This window comes from Artemia sp. Qi Xiang Cuo, chromosome 8, assembly GCF_049724085.1.
Source record: "Artemia sp. Qi Xiang Cuo chromosome 8, ASM4972408v1, whole genome shotgun sequence".
NCBI lineage: Eukaryota > Metazoa > Arthropoda > Branchiopoda > Anostraca > Artemiidae > Artemia > Artemia sp. Qi Xiang Cuo.
The window spans coordinates 58,512,220-58,529,642 of NC_142801.1; the positions used below are offsets into that span (position 1 = coordinate 58,512,220).

Here is a 17,423-nt window from a genome sequence, read left to right on the forward strand (position 1 = left end):
TGTCCCCCTCCTCATCGCATCGCTCTTTACGCTAAAGTTTGACCTTGTCTCACAACTTTTTTTTTTCAAACAATAAAAAACTTTAGCGTAAAGAGCGAATCCTTATGATTTCAAATATATCAGTTTCATCAAGTTTAGCTATAGCGGTCAAAAATTACGTGCCTGAGAAAAATTTGCCTTGTTTTCGAAAAAGGGGGAAAACACCCTCTAAAACTAATAGAACTTTAATTAAAATCACATCATTAGATAACCCTACTATAGAATTTAAAAGATCCTATCTGGAGCTCCATTCTAACGTAAATTAAAAGTTCTAATTTCCTTTTTAAGTAACCCAAAAAAAAAAATGGAGGGACTCTCGACCCCCCTCCCACACTCTTTTTTTGCCCCCGTCCTCCGCCGGTACAGCGGCCTGAGCCAAAAACCCCGGTTCTCGCACGAGCCTGTGAAATTTAACCCCCCCCCCCAAACTCTCAGACTCGTTGTAACACGCCAGCTTTTCATTCAAAGCAGAAAAATACATCGTGTTAGGAAAAAGCTTTATTTCTGAATGATAATGAACTGTTTTTTCAAAACAATTAAAACTTGTAAACATACCTATGATGGATAGATTTTATTTACATAATAGAAAAAAAGCGTGCTTTGACGTTTCTATCGAATACAGTCGTCATATTATTAAGATTTTGTCTTGTTGGAGGGGAGGGGGGCTGTCCCTCTGAAATTTGAATTTACTAGTAAAACGTTTTTCTTTATTTTTTTTTTGGGGGAAATAAAAGAATGAAAAGTGTACTCACATTGAAAATAGACAAATCCATTGTTTTAAAAAGTTAAAAATATTTGTTGTAATTTAAAAAATTTATTAATTCATAATTAAAATTGTAATGCATTGTTGGGTAATTATTTCTGTTTTTTTTTTAAATTAAGTAAATTTTATACTTAAAATTTCTTTTTTTTTTTTTTTTTTTTATAAAAACGACAAAAAAATTTTTTAAATTTGAATATTAACAAAATTTATAAAAACAAATTAAAAAAAAAAAAAAGATGTCAAAATAAAAAAAACATGTATGCCAAGCCATGTAGAGCTCATTGTAATAGGCAAATGACCCTGGTAACCCAATTACTTGAAAGTACACACACAACCTGTTTGGTACGGGGGCCTGCGCAAAGTAGTACCTTGGTATATACTGATGTGATTGGGTAGGTGGTAAGGTTTAAATCAGGGACTACTAAAGTATCGGTTTCTCTTCTGAGAAAACCGAATTACGACTCGTTTATTCTTAAATCACCTGAATCCTTGTTCAAAGCTAGACTTAAATGTTGTTATTTATAAATTGCAATAGCTTCTCTGTAGTGCTGGACAATACCTTTGTCAGGCGAAATTAGTCTAGCTTGGTTAGATAAAATAAGTGAAAAAATTCAACTGAAAAATATTCAAATGAATTTACTGAAGAAATGTGCATTGTCAGTTTAATATAAATAATGCTGATATTTATTCCATAAAATCTTAATTAATTTTTGATTTCTTAAAGTTATAAAAGTGAAAACATTTAAAAGAATGCTTTCAGTAAAGAACAAATTATATTCTGGCTCTCCGAAAGCATAGGGTTTAGAACCCTACTCAGATTAATTTCTGCTCGTTTTGAGTTTGACTTATTTTAATTTCTGTTTGTTTTGGCTTTCATTTATTGATTAATACTGATTTGTGGTAGTTGTATGCTTGGTAGATTATTTGATTATATTTTCGTTCATTTTTGGTTTAATGGAGTTCTTTACTTTTTTTGAAAAAATTATTTTGTGGAAAAAATTTTTGATTAATTTTTTTTTTTTTTTTTTTTTTTTCTTTTTTTTATTCCAATATTCACGGCGCCAGGTACTTAAAAGTATCCGATATGCCTCTATTCATTTACCTCTTTCAATGGCCTCGAGGTTTTAAATGTCTATTGAACCTTCTTTTGAAGGTGTCAACAGAGGGATTTGCAGGGATAATATCCCCAGGAAGATCGTTCGAGATAGAAGTGCAACGCCAGATGAAGCTGTTCCTCAAGTACTCGGTTTTCGGCGTATCCTCCTTTAGATAATTGGACCGAGCTGTGTGCCTTCGTGTCTGCCTTGTCGGCTGGACAAAGGGGGGCACAATTCGAGAGAGCTCGTCTGAGGGAGGCGAATTCGTGTACTTGTATAAAACAGCCATCGACGCTACATCAAACCTTCCATTTAGAGGCTGGAGCAATTCTTGTGTAGAGGCGCAGCCCGCTCTATTTGCCCTATTCTGGATCTTCCGAAGTGGTGCCAACAGCGTTTTCGGAGCACCAGCAACTAGCGGGCATCCATATTCAGCTATGGGTCTGATGCAAGACTTGTATGATCGAGCTTGATGGAAGAAGGTTTTTGCAGCGAAGAGTAACTCCCAGCTTTCTTGCGCAGGAGGTTCTCATCCGATCAAGGTGGTTGTTCCAAGAGAGATCAGTGGAGAAATGAATCCCCAGTAGACGAAGCTTGTTGACTCTCTTTATAGCATCATTTTTAAATATGAATCTGAGGTATTCACGTGGCACCTTTGGTCAGGTAATTTGTAGCTCCTTTGTTTTCGATGCATTGAAGTTGATCATCCATGCATCAGACCACTTTTAAATTTTCAAAAGATCCATCTGTAGGGAAAGGGAGGTTTGTGTTGGGTCTTCGTGCTTAGGGATGGCTGAGTGTGTCATGGTATCGTCGGCAAAGTGATGCAGAGGGCTTGTGAGGTTGTCTCCCATGTCGTTTATGTAGATAAGGAACGTAGGTCTCAAGATACTGCCCTGGGGTACCCCTGCTTTCACTGAATATTCGAGTGGAAATAAACCCGTCGAGGACAACCTGCAGTAAACGATCTGAAAGAATGCTTAATCACTTTTAACAGACATCCACGAACATCATACACATAGAGTTTCCTTAGCAGGCCGCGGTGCCATACTCTGTCAAAAGCTTTCGCAATGTCGAAAGATAGTAGCCTGATGTCGCATTCCATTGCAACTAGCTGTATCCAGTAGTTCTATACTTGACCACAACGCAGTCTAATGCTGAACGTTTCCTGCGGACTACATATTGGCGATCGCCTAGAAGGTCATTTGATTCCAGGTACTGATGAAGTGTTTTATTGGGGACGTTCTCGTCGACTTTTCCAACACAGGAGAGAAGACTATTAGGCCGGTAGTAGTCCAAACTCGTTGGATCACCTTCTGGCCTAAAAGTAGGTATAACAGGGGCGGACTTCCATGATCGTGGGAAGGTTCCGGAGCGAAAGCACAGCTGGAAAAACAATGACAAGGGTCCAGCTAGTTCGACAGTGCAGGACTTGAGGACAACATTTGGTATGTTGTCAGGGCCCTTGGCATTGGTCACATCCAGATGTTGCAGAATGCGAAGGATCTTGGGAGCAGAAAAATTCACGCGTTCCAGGACAGTGTCGGTTCGGTCGGAGAATTTTGGCACTTCTCTACCGTCATCGTCTAGATTCGAGAATTCGGCAAAAGCCTTAGCAAGAACTTCAGCCTTTGCCTGTGGATCTTGTACCACTGTCCCGTTACTCTGGAGAGAAAGAATTGCGGTCCCCTTGGACGACGGTAAAGCCTCCTTGACAATTTTCCACCAACTCTTTGCCGAAGCAAGTTGAAACTTGGTGGCGAATTTCTCTTTATACTGAACCCGGGACTGCCGAATCGCTCACACTGCATCTTTGCGTGCATTTATGAATGCAATTCTGTCCTCTTTTCTCTTCGAAAGTAGCCATCGCTTGTGTGCCTTTTGCTTTGCTCGGATTGTCTTCTTACACTGGGCGTTGAACCAAGGTTTGTCCTTACTGGACACCTGGATCCGCTTTGAATGGATATGCTTTTCGACAGAGTCAACTATGGCCTGCTGGTACTTATCTGCAGCTTTCTCCGGGCCTTTCAGGAGGAAGGCTCTCCACTGCTGAGAAAAAATAGTGTTTCTCAAACCGTCCCAATCACCTCTTTTGTATAGCCAGATTGTTCGTTCATGCTTTACTGGAGGCGGAATACGTAGGTTTCCACGTGCAACGAGGGCAACGTGGTCACTGGTGAAAGCATGCGCGTCTACCTTAAAGCAGTCAGGGTGATCTGTAAGGAATAGGTCAAGACGAGATGATCTGTTTGGGCCGTGATACGTGTCGAAATCGACAAGTTGTTCCAGCCCGTAAGAGAGAGATAGATCGTACAAGTCCGACCCTTCCCTATCAGTATTTTTGCTGCGAAGCCACACGCTATGATGGACGTTGAAGTCTCCAACAAGGATAATGGCAGACTTAGCGTACTTGCCCCGAATATATTCAAGGGAGGTTTCAAGGTAGCTGGTGATCTGGTAAGTTGGAGGGTTATACACGGTACCGACAATCACGGATTTATTTGGGGGGGTCACCCTGACCCACAGAGATTCTTCGCCTGCTGAATCTGGTATGTTCAGGCATGAATAAGGTATATGGCTCTGTATATAAACAGCGACACCTCCTCCTCCGTATTTAGTGCCTTCAGTACGCTCTCGATCCCGCCTGAGGAGCGTGTATCCCTGTATGGCAACCTCACTGCTCTGTATTTCTTGGTTTAGATTGGTCTCAGTGATGCACATGATAGATGGCTTGACCAAGTTCCCTAAATGTAGGAACTGGTCAAACTCAGATCTGAGACCTCGTACATTGCAGTGGGCTACCGTAAACAGGTCCGTTTGAATGGTCGGTGGACGTGCTACAGGTCGTCGTCGAAATGGCTGTTTGGTCCGAGGCTTTTTGTTGTTAATCATAACCAGGTAAAAGGAGCTTTGCCGAGTTCTATTCGTTTTCTATTGACATAGTCTTTTCAGAAAGAAAGACCGAGACTCTTCTGAAGTTAAACAATCATCCCTTCCATAAAAACCTTAAATACCCTCTGGGCATAACTTACAACCCTTGCCCCTAATCTCTGGGGTTCGTTTCAACCCCAAAAGCCTTGTCATATGATATTTAGACTATTTTGTATAGAATGGCTATCTCAAAATTTCTATTAGGTGCATTTCGGGACAGTATGACGTGTATTTAGGGGGAAAGGGTAGCTTCCCTCTGACCACTTTGACTCTTAAAAAGAGCACTAGAGCGTCTAATTACCAATCCAATGAGCCCCTTTTGAAGTTTATATGACCACACTTTCTATAAAAACCCTATACGTCCCCAGGGCAAATCTTACAACCCTTGCCCTGAGGGCTGGGAGGATTTGTTTTCCTCAAAGACATAATTTCTAGACCTTTATGATAGGCTTAGCAAAATGGCTATATCAAAATTTTGATTGGAAGTGTTTGGGGAAATGCTAGGCGTGGAGGGAGACATTTGCCCTCTGATCACTTTCAACTAATAAAAAAGGTACTAGTCTTCTCAATTTCCAATCAAGTGAGCCCTTTTTTAAGCTTCTACGACAAACATTTCTATAAAAACGTTAAATGCCCCAAAGGCATAACTTAGGACCCTTGTCCTGAGGGCTATGGGGGGGGGTTGTCATCCTCAAAGACATAATTTCCAGACCTTTCAACTACCAGGAACAAGATGGTCATATCAAAATGTTCATAGGAAATGTTTGGGGAAATAAAGGGCATGGGGGGACTTTCCTTCTGACTACTTTCGACTGTTAAAAAGAGCAATAGCCCTTTCAATTTTCAATCAAACGAGCCCTTTTTGAAGTTTCTACGACAAAACTTTCTACAAAACCCTATATGCCGCCAGGGCATAACTTAGAACCCTTGCCCTGAGGGTTCTGGGGGGAGAGGAGTTGTCATCTTCAAACACCTAATTTCCAGAACTTTCAACTACGTTGAACAAAATGAATATCTCAAAATTTTTATGGGATGTGTTTGAGGAAATGGTGGGCATGAGAGGTGGGTTATTTGTTCTTCAATCACATTCGACTATTAAAAAGGGCTCTAGCCCTGTCAATTTCCAATTGAATGAGCCCTTTTTGAAGTTTCTACGACAACTCCTTCTATAAAAACTTCATATACCCAAGGGCGGATCCAGGATTTTTTTTTCGGAGGGGGGGGTTACTAATTTTTGACTCAGTTTTCGACTAATTCTACTGATTTTTACCTAGGTTTTACTAATTTTCGACTTATTTTCGACTCGGTCAAAAATTTCGGGAGGGGGGGGGGGTTAAAACCGGGTAACCCCCTCCCTGGATACGGCCTTGCATATACCCCCAGGGTATACCTTACAACCCTTGCCCTGAGGGCTGTGGGGGGGGGGTAATCTTCAAAGACCTAATTTTTAAACTTTCAACTACGTTGAAAAAATGGCTATCTCGAAGTTTGGATAGGATTTGTTTTGGGAAAAGGTGGGCGTGAGAGGGGGTTTAGTTGCCCTCCAATATCTTTCGACTATTAAAAAACCCTTTGAATTTCCAATCGAATGAGTCCTTTTTGACGTTTCTACGACAAAGCTTTCAATAAAAACCTTATATGCCCCTAGGGCACTACTTATAACCCTTGCCCTGAAGACGGTGAGGGGATCTTTCTGCTCGCAGATAGAATTTCCTAAACTTTCAACTACATTGAACAAAGTGGCTATCTCAAAATTTTGATTGGATGAGTTCGGGGAAATGGTGGGCCTGACAGGGGTGTTAGTTGCCTTCCAATCACTTTCGACTATTAAAAAGGGCACCAGCGATTTCAATATCCAATCGAACGCGCCCATTTTGAAGTTTCTACGACAACTCTTTCTATGAAAATCTTGTATACCCCCAGGGCATAACCTATACCCCTTTCCCTGAGGGCTGGAGGGGGGAGGGGGTTGTCATCCTGAAAGATCTAATTTTCAGAACTTTCAACTACGTTGAACAAAATGGCTATCCCAAAATTTTGATTGGATGTGTTGGGGGAAAGGTGCGCGTGAGAGGAGGGTTAGTTGCCCTCCAATCACTTTTGACTATTAAAAAGAGCACTAGCCCCTTGAATTTGGAATTTTCAATCGAATGGGCTCTTTTTGAAGTTTCTACGACAACACTTTCTATAAAAATCTTATATGCCCCCAGGGCATAACTTACAACCCTTGCCCTGAAGGTTGTGGGGGAGTTTCCTCCTCAAAAACATATATTCTATCTGGAAATCAATTACGCTGAACAAAATGGCTATCTAAAAGTTTTGATTGGATGTGTTGGAAATGGTGGGCGTGGAAGGGGTCTTCGTTGCCTTCCAATCACTTTCGACTATAGAAAAGGGCACAAGCCAATCCAATTTCCAATCGAATGAGCCCTTTTCAAAAATTCTACGACAACTCCTTCGATACAAAGTGCCCTGGTCTAAAGAACAAAAAATAAATAAATAATAAGTGTGCCAACATCGTTATTTACTTAGGCAGCGCGATTGCGCTGCCTATGATAAGAACGCTCTTTTCGGACTTCCTGGACAAATTTTTCCGTGGGATCAGTAGGTAATTGTTATTATGTGTTAGAATAATTTACTATTTCCCTGACCTTTTTTCGTAACCAGTTTGAATTCAATACAACAACAGTATTGCCTTTATTGGCTTTAGTAACAATCCTTGAATGATCTTTATGTTCTGAGCCTAAGACTAAGTGCTCATTCTCACTGAAAAAAATTTAAATTTGGATTATGAACAGAAGGCGAATCCAACAAGGTTTCAATAAGGTTTCCGCTGATTTCGTTTCCAAGGTAAAGCAAGGTTCGGTTAAACCAAATACAAGAATTGACAGTTTTGATGTACTTGTACTTAAAGCAGGACTCAAGCATCTCCGCTCTCCCTGGCGTCCAGTAGCTTCGTCATTGTAGTAAGGCAAGAGTCTCTGTCATTTGCGAGTGGCTCAATGAGATCGAGCCGGGACTTTTCCTATCTTCGTCCATACTTCTTGAAGCCACTGATGGGGTCTAGGTCAGCCTTGATATAGGCGAACCCCGTTTTCTTTTGTCCCCCATGTCGAAAGAGGTGTACATCTAAGGGCTATATTGACAAAGGTGCGGTGTGGGCGGCGAAGTGTATGGCCATACCATCGAAGTCTTTTTGGTTTATTATAGTGGCCAAATCAGAACGCTGATAGCAGATTTTGCGGAGTTCGACATTGCTGACACGATCACGGAGTTTAGTGCCAATGATTCTCCTTAAGCATGAATGGTCAAATACGTCGAGGGCTTGAATTTCGGATGCCTTCATAGTCCATGTCTCACAGCCATATAGTAAGACAGACCAAACAGGCCTGGCAAATCCTTATTCTTGTCTTCAGACGAACATTTTTCTGGTTCCATAGCGAGAGATTTAGCTGGGTGAAGACTCCAGTTGCTGAAGCAATTCTTGACTGTATTTCTGATGTGCATCCTCCTATTGGGTCTACCGGAGAGCCTAGGTATTTAAATTTATGCATTTTATTTATGGGTGACTGTTTTAGTAACATTTGGGGGTCTTGAGATGATATACCGGACACCATGACTTTTCTCTTCAGGGAGTTCATTTTCAGGCCGACCAAAGAGGATTCGTCATCCACCTTCGATAGCATAGATTGGGCTTCTGGACGAGATTCAGCTAACAAGCAAATATCGTCGGCGTAGTCCAGATCGGTGATCACCAAACTGGGACTTACTTCAACGCCTGAAAAAGTCGTCATTGCTCTGGTCATAATCCAGTCGATCAAGAAATTAAATAAGACGGGAGACAATATATATCCCTCTCGGATCCCAAAATCAATTTGGAACATCGAGGAGAGCTCCCCACTAATCTGAATTTGGGCCTGCGTATGCTGGTAGTATGCTTGGATAAGTCTGAATATCTTGCCTGGTACTCAATCTTCCGTCATGGCCTTCTAGATTCCATCTTTTAGAACAGATTGAAAAGCTGTATTAAAATCTATGAATAGATACGCTGTTGGTTTCTGGTGTTTTTCCCAGTATTCAAGGATTAGTCTTAAGACAAATAGTTGGTCAATTGTACGCTTGCCTGGGCAGAATACCGCTTCATTGGGCCTTGCCTTTGCGTTACGCTAGATACAAAAACGATTATGTAGGACTATGGTAAATATTTTTGCAGCAATGCATATGAGAGAAATCCCGGGATAATCGCTGCATTTTGTCTTTAGCCCTATTTTGAATACTAGAAGGATGATAGAGTCTCCCCAATTCTGAGGAACCATCTTTTCTTCCCATATACGACAAGTTAGTTTATGAATCCTGCTGACAAGTGCTGTCCCTCCATACTTGTAAAGTTTAGCCGGAGCGTCATCAGGACCAGGGGCTTTATTGCTTTTATGGTAATAAATTGCTTGTTGGACTTCTTTTAACGTGGGGGGAGCCACATTCACATCATTGTAAAAAACTGCTGGGAGAGTTTGGTTCCTGCAGGTCATTAGGGCTACGACTTGGATTATGGCAGCGCTGATTATCATCCATCGGTGTGGATAGTTGGTGCTGGTTAAGTAATTTATCAAAGTGCTTCTTCGAGCGATTTATTCTTTTGGTATTATTCGAGAGTAACTTGCCGTTTTCATCTTCGACGGATTTACTAGTAGGCTTATGTGATCTACTCCTGATTGCTTTTAGGAGCTGATACATCTTCCTGGTGTCCGATCTAGAGGCAGCGGCTTCCATTTCTTCAACGATTTTCTCCCAGTACTGGTTCTTATCATTCTTAGCCGACTGGTGGCATTCTCTTCTCAAGCGTTTGAACAACTCCGATTTTCTGTCCGATATCTGTTACTTGTGCTCAGCCAACCAAATAGTGCGCTTTGACATCCACTTTTTGGATAGTCTTTTGCGATATCCTATAGTAGCTTTCGCAGCCTCGTGGATTGTATTGCGTATGGGTAACTACTCATCATCCAAACTTTGAGTTTGCTCGTCGTTCGCTTGCACTTGGAGAGCTTCAAAGTGGTTAGACAACTCTAAGCAGAATGCCTGTCGCATATTAGGATCATCAAAGCGATTGGTATCAATTCTTCGTGGAGGTTTCCTCTTGGGGCGTGCTGCAAGTCGTACCTTAAGATCTAACCTGACTAGAAGATGATCTGACCCGTGTTTCGAGCCGGTATCTGCTCCAATGTCCGATCTACTATTTGTACCAATTGATTCCAACGGCGGGACATGAGGATGTAATCACTCTGGCGCTTTGATCTACCATCTCTTGAATACCATGTGGCTCTGTGGCTGGGCTTGTGTTTGAATAAGGTATTGGTAATGACTAAATCATTCGTCATGGCAAAGTGAAGAAATCCTGATCTCCTGCTACATCTAGCTCCAAGAACGAAGTGCCCAATGGCAGACTCAGCATTGGATACTTTTCCCCCAACTCTGGCGTTAAAGTCGCCTCTAATGAAGATGTGGTCTCGCTTTGGGACTTTCTCAAGCGTACAAGTTAAGACTTGGTAAAAAAAGATCTATTTAGTTTTCTAGTGCATCTCTTGTTAGAATATCAACTACAATAAATGATATGTTAAACTGGTGGCCATTGGACCATACTCTTGCTACTGTATGTTATACAGAATCTCGCTTTAAAAGTAATTTCGCTAATAAGTTGCTTAAAATGATGATCACTCCCCCATGCGCAGATCCATCAAGGGACCCGGAGTTGAAAAAGGAGAAAGAAGCGTCGTCCTCAGGAGTTCTAATGTCTGAGCCCTCCACAATGCCGTTGATTCGAATTTCTGAAACGAACATTATGTATATTTTGTAACGCACCGATTTCCCAGCGAAAAACGACTGGGTCATTAGGCATTTCATCAAGAAGACGTTCCAGCACTCTACACTGAGGGGTTGTCTATGTTTCCGAGGTAGTACCTCAGCTTGCCAATTTTTCGGAGAAGGCACTGATGAAGCCTTCAATGCATCGCTTGCCGGGGATGCCGTAGTATGGGTTTGCCAATTTTTCGGAGAATCTACCAATAAAACTTTCAACACATTACTTGCCAGGGATGCCGTCGTATGGGTTGGACTCTTTATATTGACTTGCATTTGGACGTTTCGTGGAAATATATTTGCCCATGCATGTCTCCACTCCCTGATGGCACCCTCTGCGGTTTGGCCAGTTTTGATGCGGATTCAATGTATACCAATTGTGATCCTCAAAAGGCCGAACTGATTTTGGAGCATTAACCCAGTTCTAACCCATCTATATCAGAAAAATCTACCCTTTCGAATCAAGCACTTCTTCCACTTACAGCCCTTTGCAACAGAACTTCTTTTTACTTCCATTATAGAGGCATTTTTTATAGACAGAAATATGGGCAGCTTCCAATGGGCACCCCCTCTTTCACCAATAGAGGCTGGTATTTTCATGGAAGACCTTGAAGAAAAGGCTATTTTGCAAAGTTTCTGTAAACATGAATTTTGGGTTTGTTTTAAAGATGACATTGTTTATTTGTGGGAGCATGGTGAAGAATCTCTGGGGTCTTTCCTTCACTTGCTTAACTCCTTGGATCCAAAACTTAAATTTACTCAGGAACTAGAGGTATGGTGGCCTCTTCCTTTCTTACATGTCATGGTGCACCGAAATGAAACATGTTTCGAGTTTCGAATCTATAGAAAACCCACACATAGTGACCGTTATTTAAATTATTCCTCATTCATTCTCCTCCTGTGAAAAGAGGAGTGGTCATTTCTCTAGTTGATAGAGCATTGGAAGTTTGTTCACCGCGTTTCCTAGATCCAGAGCTCCACCACCTTAGAGATATTTTATTTGGGAATGGTTATCCAATGAGTTTAATAAATTCTGTAATTGCAAAACGTATTAAAAAATTATCAGATAGTGACAGAGTAAACGCAAATTAAAGGGAAAATTCAGTTTTTCTTGGTGTCCCGTACGTTAAAGGGGTTTCAGACCACATTTCCAAAAATCCAAGAAAAATAACATTTACACTTACTATAAACCCAGAAAAACTATTAAGTCCCAAATTTATCAAGGTAAAGTCCCTATCCCGATAGGTGAAAACTCCGGTGTCTACAGAATTCCCTACTCTTGTGGTCTTTGGTGCATCAGAAGAACTGATCAGCGACTTACGGATAGATTAACTCTGCACTCTACCTCAATTAATAACACCCTTAAAAGCAGAGAAAAAATTACTCTGCCCTTGCAGAACACATATTTCACTACCCAGACCATACTATTTTAGTTAAGCAAGCTACCCTAATTTCTCATGACAAAGGTGTTGTCCAGCACTACAGAGAAGCTGTTGAAATTTATAAATACCAACATTAAGGTCTAGCTTTGAACAGGGATTCAGGTGGTTTAAGAATAAATCAGTCGTATTTCGGTTTTCTCAAAAGAGTCAGGGACTACTTTAGTAGTCCCTGATATAAACTTTTAACCACCTTCCTAATCACATATTCTAACACGTGAACAACGTCTTTGGTCTCAATCTCAAAAGGATTAAAACTTTCAATAGCTCCCTCGAAAATACCTTATAGTGGAATTATTGCGAACACAGAGGGGCATGACTCACGTGTGGATGTTTGAGAGGTTGCTGAGGTTAGAACGCATTTGTTGAAACCCTGCTGGATTCGCCTTCTTTTCATAATCCAAACTAAAAAAATTAGTAAAAATGAACACTTACGCTCACTTACATAAAGATCATTGCAGACTTATTACGAAAGCCAATAAAGGCAATACTGTTGTTGTATTGGAATCAAATGATTACGAAAAAAAATCAGAGAAATTTTAAATAGTTCTAACACATATGAACAATTAGCTACTGATCCCACGGGAAAATTAGTCCAGGAAGTCCGAAAAGAGCTTTCTTATCTAAAAGGAAAAGGTGAAATCACAGATCAATTGTACACAAAGTTTTACCCACGTGAGTGCACGTCTCATCGTTTTCATAAGTCCGGTAATCTACTTCGGCCCATTGTTTCCTCATTTAATTCTCCTGAAGTAAAATTAGGAAAATTCTAATCAGTTGTCTTTCGCCCACTAATTCAGGCACAAAAATCCTATATTAAACATTCCGCTGATTTCTGTCCAGGGTGAAGCAAGCTTCGGTTAAAACAAATACAAAAATAGGCAGTTTTGATGCGGATTCAATGTATACCAATTGTGATCCCCAAAAGGCCGAACTCATTTTGGAGCATAAACTCAGTTCTAACCCATCTATATCAGAAAAATCTACTCTTTTGAATCATACACTTCTTTTACTTACAGCCCTTTGCAACAGAACTTCTTTTTACTTCCATTATAGAGGCATTCTTATAGACAGAAATATGGGCTTCCAATGGTCACCACCCTTTCACCAATAGAGGCTGATATCTTCATGTAAGACCTTTAAGAAAGGGCTATTTTGCGAAGTTTTTGTAAACCTGAATTTTGGGTTCGTTTTACAGATGATATTTCTTATTTGTGGGAGCATGGTGAATCTCTGGGTTCTTTCCTTCACTTGCTCAACTCCTTGAATCCAAAACTTATATTTACTCAGGATTCAGAGGCAGAGAGGCCTCTTCCTTTCTTTGATGTCCTGGTGCACTGAAATGAAACATGTTTCGAGTTTGGGGTCTATAGAAATTCACACTCAGTGACCGTTAATTAAATTATTCCTCTAATCATTCTCCTGCTGTGAAAAGAGGAGTGGTCACTTCTCTAGTTGATAGAGCATAGCAAGTTTATTCACCACTTTTTCTGGATCCAGACCTCGACCACCTTAGAGGTATTTTATCTGGAAATGGTTATCCAATGAGTTTAATAAATTCTGTAATTGCAAAACGTATTAAAAAATTATCAGATAGTGACAGAGTAAACGCAAATTAAAGGGAAAATTCAGTTTTTCTTGGTGTCCCGTACGTTAAAGGTGTTTCAGACCACATTTCCAAAAATCTAAGAAAAAATAACATTTACACTTACTATAGACCCGGAAAAACTATCAGTTCCCAAATTTATCAAGGTAAAGAATCTGGTTTTGTATTAAATCAGGAGTTAAGCAGGGTTGTGTTCTATCCCCCTTTATATTGATTATTTTGATGGACTTTGTTTTAAGGAGCACAGGAAAGGCAATGGGAGACCACGGAATCAAATGGGGAGGAAAAAGTCTCCTGGACTTGGATTATGCTGATGATTTAAGCATCCTAGATGAAAGTGTGAGCAAAATGAATGACGTTTTAGAGGTTTTGCGAGTTAAGGGTGCTAGTATTGGTTTGAAAATTAATGTTAGGAAGACTAAGTCACTAAGGCTAGGAATAAGTGAAGATGAAAAGGTGACGTTGGTTAATGAAAAGATTGATCAGGTGGGCAGCTTCACTTACCTTGGTAGTATTATTAGTAAAGATGGTGGGAGCAGTGAAGATGTTAAAAATAGAATAGCCAAGGCTCAGGGTGTTTTTTCACAGTTAAAAAAAAGTCTGGAATAGTAGGAAGATAAGTCTGCAAACTAAGATTAGAATATTAGAAGCTACAGTGATGACAGCGGTCAAATATGGCCCTGAAGCATGGACGCTCCGAAAAGCGGATGAAGATTTGCTAGATGTTTTCCAGAGAAATTGCTTAAGGATTGTTCTGGGTACCCGGCTGACTGACCGTATGTCAAACAATAGGCTACACGAAAAATATGGTTCAATACCGCTTTCTAGGTATATAATGAAAGAAAGGTTGAGGTGGTTAGGGCATTTTGTGCGGATGAAGGATGACAGATTGCTGAAGATTGTTCTTTTCGGCCAACCATCTAGGGCTAAACGGAAAGCAGGTCGTCCCCGTCTGGGGTGGGAGGACGTCATAATAAAAGATTTAAAGGAATTGGGAACTTCGTGGGCAGGTGTAAAAAGGGAGGCTTTGAATAGATTGGGGTGGAGGAGGATCGTGCGTAGCTGTGTTGGCCTCAGGGGGCTTGGTGCTGCGATGAGTTGTTAGTAGTAGTAGTAGTAAAGACTCTATCCCAATAGGTGAAAACTCCGGTGTTTACAGAATTCCCTGCTATTGTGGCAATCTACCTCAATTAATGACACCCTTAAAAAGCGGAAAAAACAGACAATTTCGACTCTGCTCTTACAGAACACATATTTGAGTACCCAGACCATATTATTTTATTTAACCAAATTAGCCTAATTTTGCATAACAAAGGTATTGTCCAGCACTACAGAGAGCCTGCTGAAATTTATAAATACCAACATTTAGGTCTACCTTTGGATAGGGATTCAGGTGATATAAGAATAAATGAGTCATATGTCGGTTTTCTCAAAAGAGAAGCCGATACTTTAGTAGTCTCTGATATAAACTTTGGACCACTTTCCCAATCACATATTCTAACACGTGAACAACCCCTTAGGTATCAAAGGGCATCTGCACGAAATGCAATTGTTAAGATCAGAAATCAGGTGACCTAGTTTTCCGATTTATTTAATTGCTGGTTCGTTTGTTTCAGTGGATGAATTTTTCTCTTTTATTTCTTTAGTTGTTCGTTAGTGTCCGGCGATGGCAGTTAAGATTTTTGGATTTTTGCAAATCGTGGATATTGGCGAATAACTTATTTCATGGTTGTTAGGTATTTGATTTTAATTCTTATAATTTTGTCTTTTATTAATTTTATTTATCTTTTAATTTTTTGGGCTGTTTTTTTCATTAGTTTTGTTGAAATTTGCGCTTGTTTCTTGTTTTTTTCTTCGGCATTTTCCTTGTTTATATTATTTTGTTCGCACTGAAGAAGAGAGGCGATTGTTCTCTCGAGATATTCGCTTTGTGTGTTTCTTCTGTATTTTCATTTGGCCTTTAAAAACCGCTGTTTTTGATTGTTTTCTTTTTATATTATGGCAGGCCAAAGTGGTTTTAGAAACTATCTTATGATTTCCTAAAATACCCGTGTTGAAAGACTGAACCCATGTTCACTTTCGCATCAAATTATAGTCCCTGATTCAAACTTGTTTCTATTCCAGGCATTGATGAATCAGTTCGAAATACGGTTATTGACATAGCTATGATAGCTAATGTAACTGAGCTGCAACAGATGAGAAATAAACTTTTTACGAATTTAGTAACAAGTATTGTGAAGAGAACTGAAGATGTGTTATTGAGGTTCCATATCTTCTATGATGGAGATATATCCCTCCTTGAAATAACTTCAAGAAGACTTCTCACCTTAGCGAAAAAAAAGAAATTAATGACGGTGAGTCATTATTTTATTTGAGCAGTGGTACGGGACAAAAAAAAGCCAAAAAAAAAATTAATGACGGTGAGTCATTATTTTATTTGAACAGCGGTATGGGACAAAAAATCCAAAAAAAAGAAATTAATGACGGTAAGTCATGATTTTATTTGAACAGCGGTACGGAACCAAGGATGGGGTTCTTCTTAGATTTCTACTAAGAAAATCATTTAAAATCACGTGATTTAGTTACGGGAATATTAAACACCAATGGATGGATTTTAAACCTAAAAACTGCTAAGACGAAATATGAAAAGATTCCAAATGCCTTTGCCTCTGGTTCACTTATTCCTTACAACCATTGAAATTCGTATGGATTTCTTTTTCTTATTTCTTAAATGTGGCTTAAACTTTTCATTTCTGTAATGTTTATAAAATAAACTAATGTCCATAAAGCTTGAAACTTGCTCTATCAGAGGAAATGACATTATACAAAAAATTGAGTAGAAAAATGGTGAAAAAGAGTTTTAACAACAGCCCAGATTCTACCCCGATGTAAAAGTCAGTATTGGCTCTACCCCTCTCTCAAAAGATTTTGACCTCTTGAAATGTCCCAAAAATCATTCCTTTTGCTAAGATTTTTGTCTAGGGCAGTAAAATCATCAGCATAATCTAAGTCTTGGCGAGTTTTTCTTTCCCATTTCATTCCATTCTCTCCCATTGCCTTTGTCGTACTCCTTAGGACAAAGCCAATTAAAATGATCGATATAAATTGGGATAAGATACAACCCTGCTTAAGTCCTGATTCGATACGAAATCAACTGCTAGCCTTATCAAACAGTTCGTGGTAACGTACTGTAAATAAGGAGTGACCCGGCTCAATAGTAACCAAAACTCTAAAAAAAAATGGAATTTTGATACATGTAGATACATCAAAAGAATCGAATTTTCATGCTTATTTCAAATATTTATGTTTCTTACCCATCAAAAGTTACGCGCCAGAAAAATTACCTTATTTTCGAAAAAAAAGGGAAAACTCCCCCTAAAAGTGATAGAATCTTAATGAAAATCAAACCATCATATTCAGCGTATTAGAGAACCCTACCATAGAGGTTTCAAGCTCCTGCCCTCAAAAATGTGGAATTTTGCATTTTTGCTAGAAGAAAGATCACACGTGCGTGTTTATCTGTTTGTTTTTTTTTTGTTTTTTTTTTCCAGGGGTGATCATATCGATCCAGTGGTCATAAAATACCACGAGAGGGCTCATTCGAAAACGGAAATTATAAGTTCTAGTACCCTTTTTAAGTGACCTAAAAAATTGTAGGGCAACTAGGCCTCCTTCCCCGCTCTTTTTTTTTTCCC

The 17,423-nt window shown here is 39.8% G+C and overlaps 1 protein-coding gene across 2 annotated transcripts in view; it reads left to right on the forward strand.

Moving 5' to 3' along the window:
- Window positions 1-17,423, forward strand: part of LOC148949614 (xyloside xylosyltransferase 1-like) — a 41,437-nt gene that overhangs the window by 3,829 nt on the left and 20,185 nt on the right. Inside the window, exons 1-2 of one of the 2 annotated variants that reach the window (XM_089093044.1) lie at window positions 15,396-15,464; window positions 15,853-16,082. In XM_089093044.1, the coding sequence (XP_088949170.1) occupies window positions 15,894-16,082 (189 nt within the window). In that variant the 5' untranslated portion in view covers window positions 15,396-15,464; window positions 15,853-15,893. Of the gene's footprint in view, window positions 1-15,395; window positions 15,465-15,852; window positions 16,083-17,423 lie in introns of those variants that run through there. The other variant, XM_089093043.1, reaches the window with a different exon arrangement.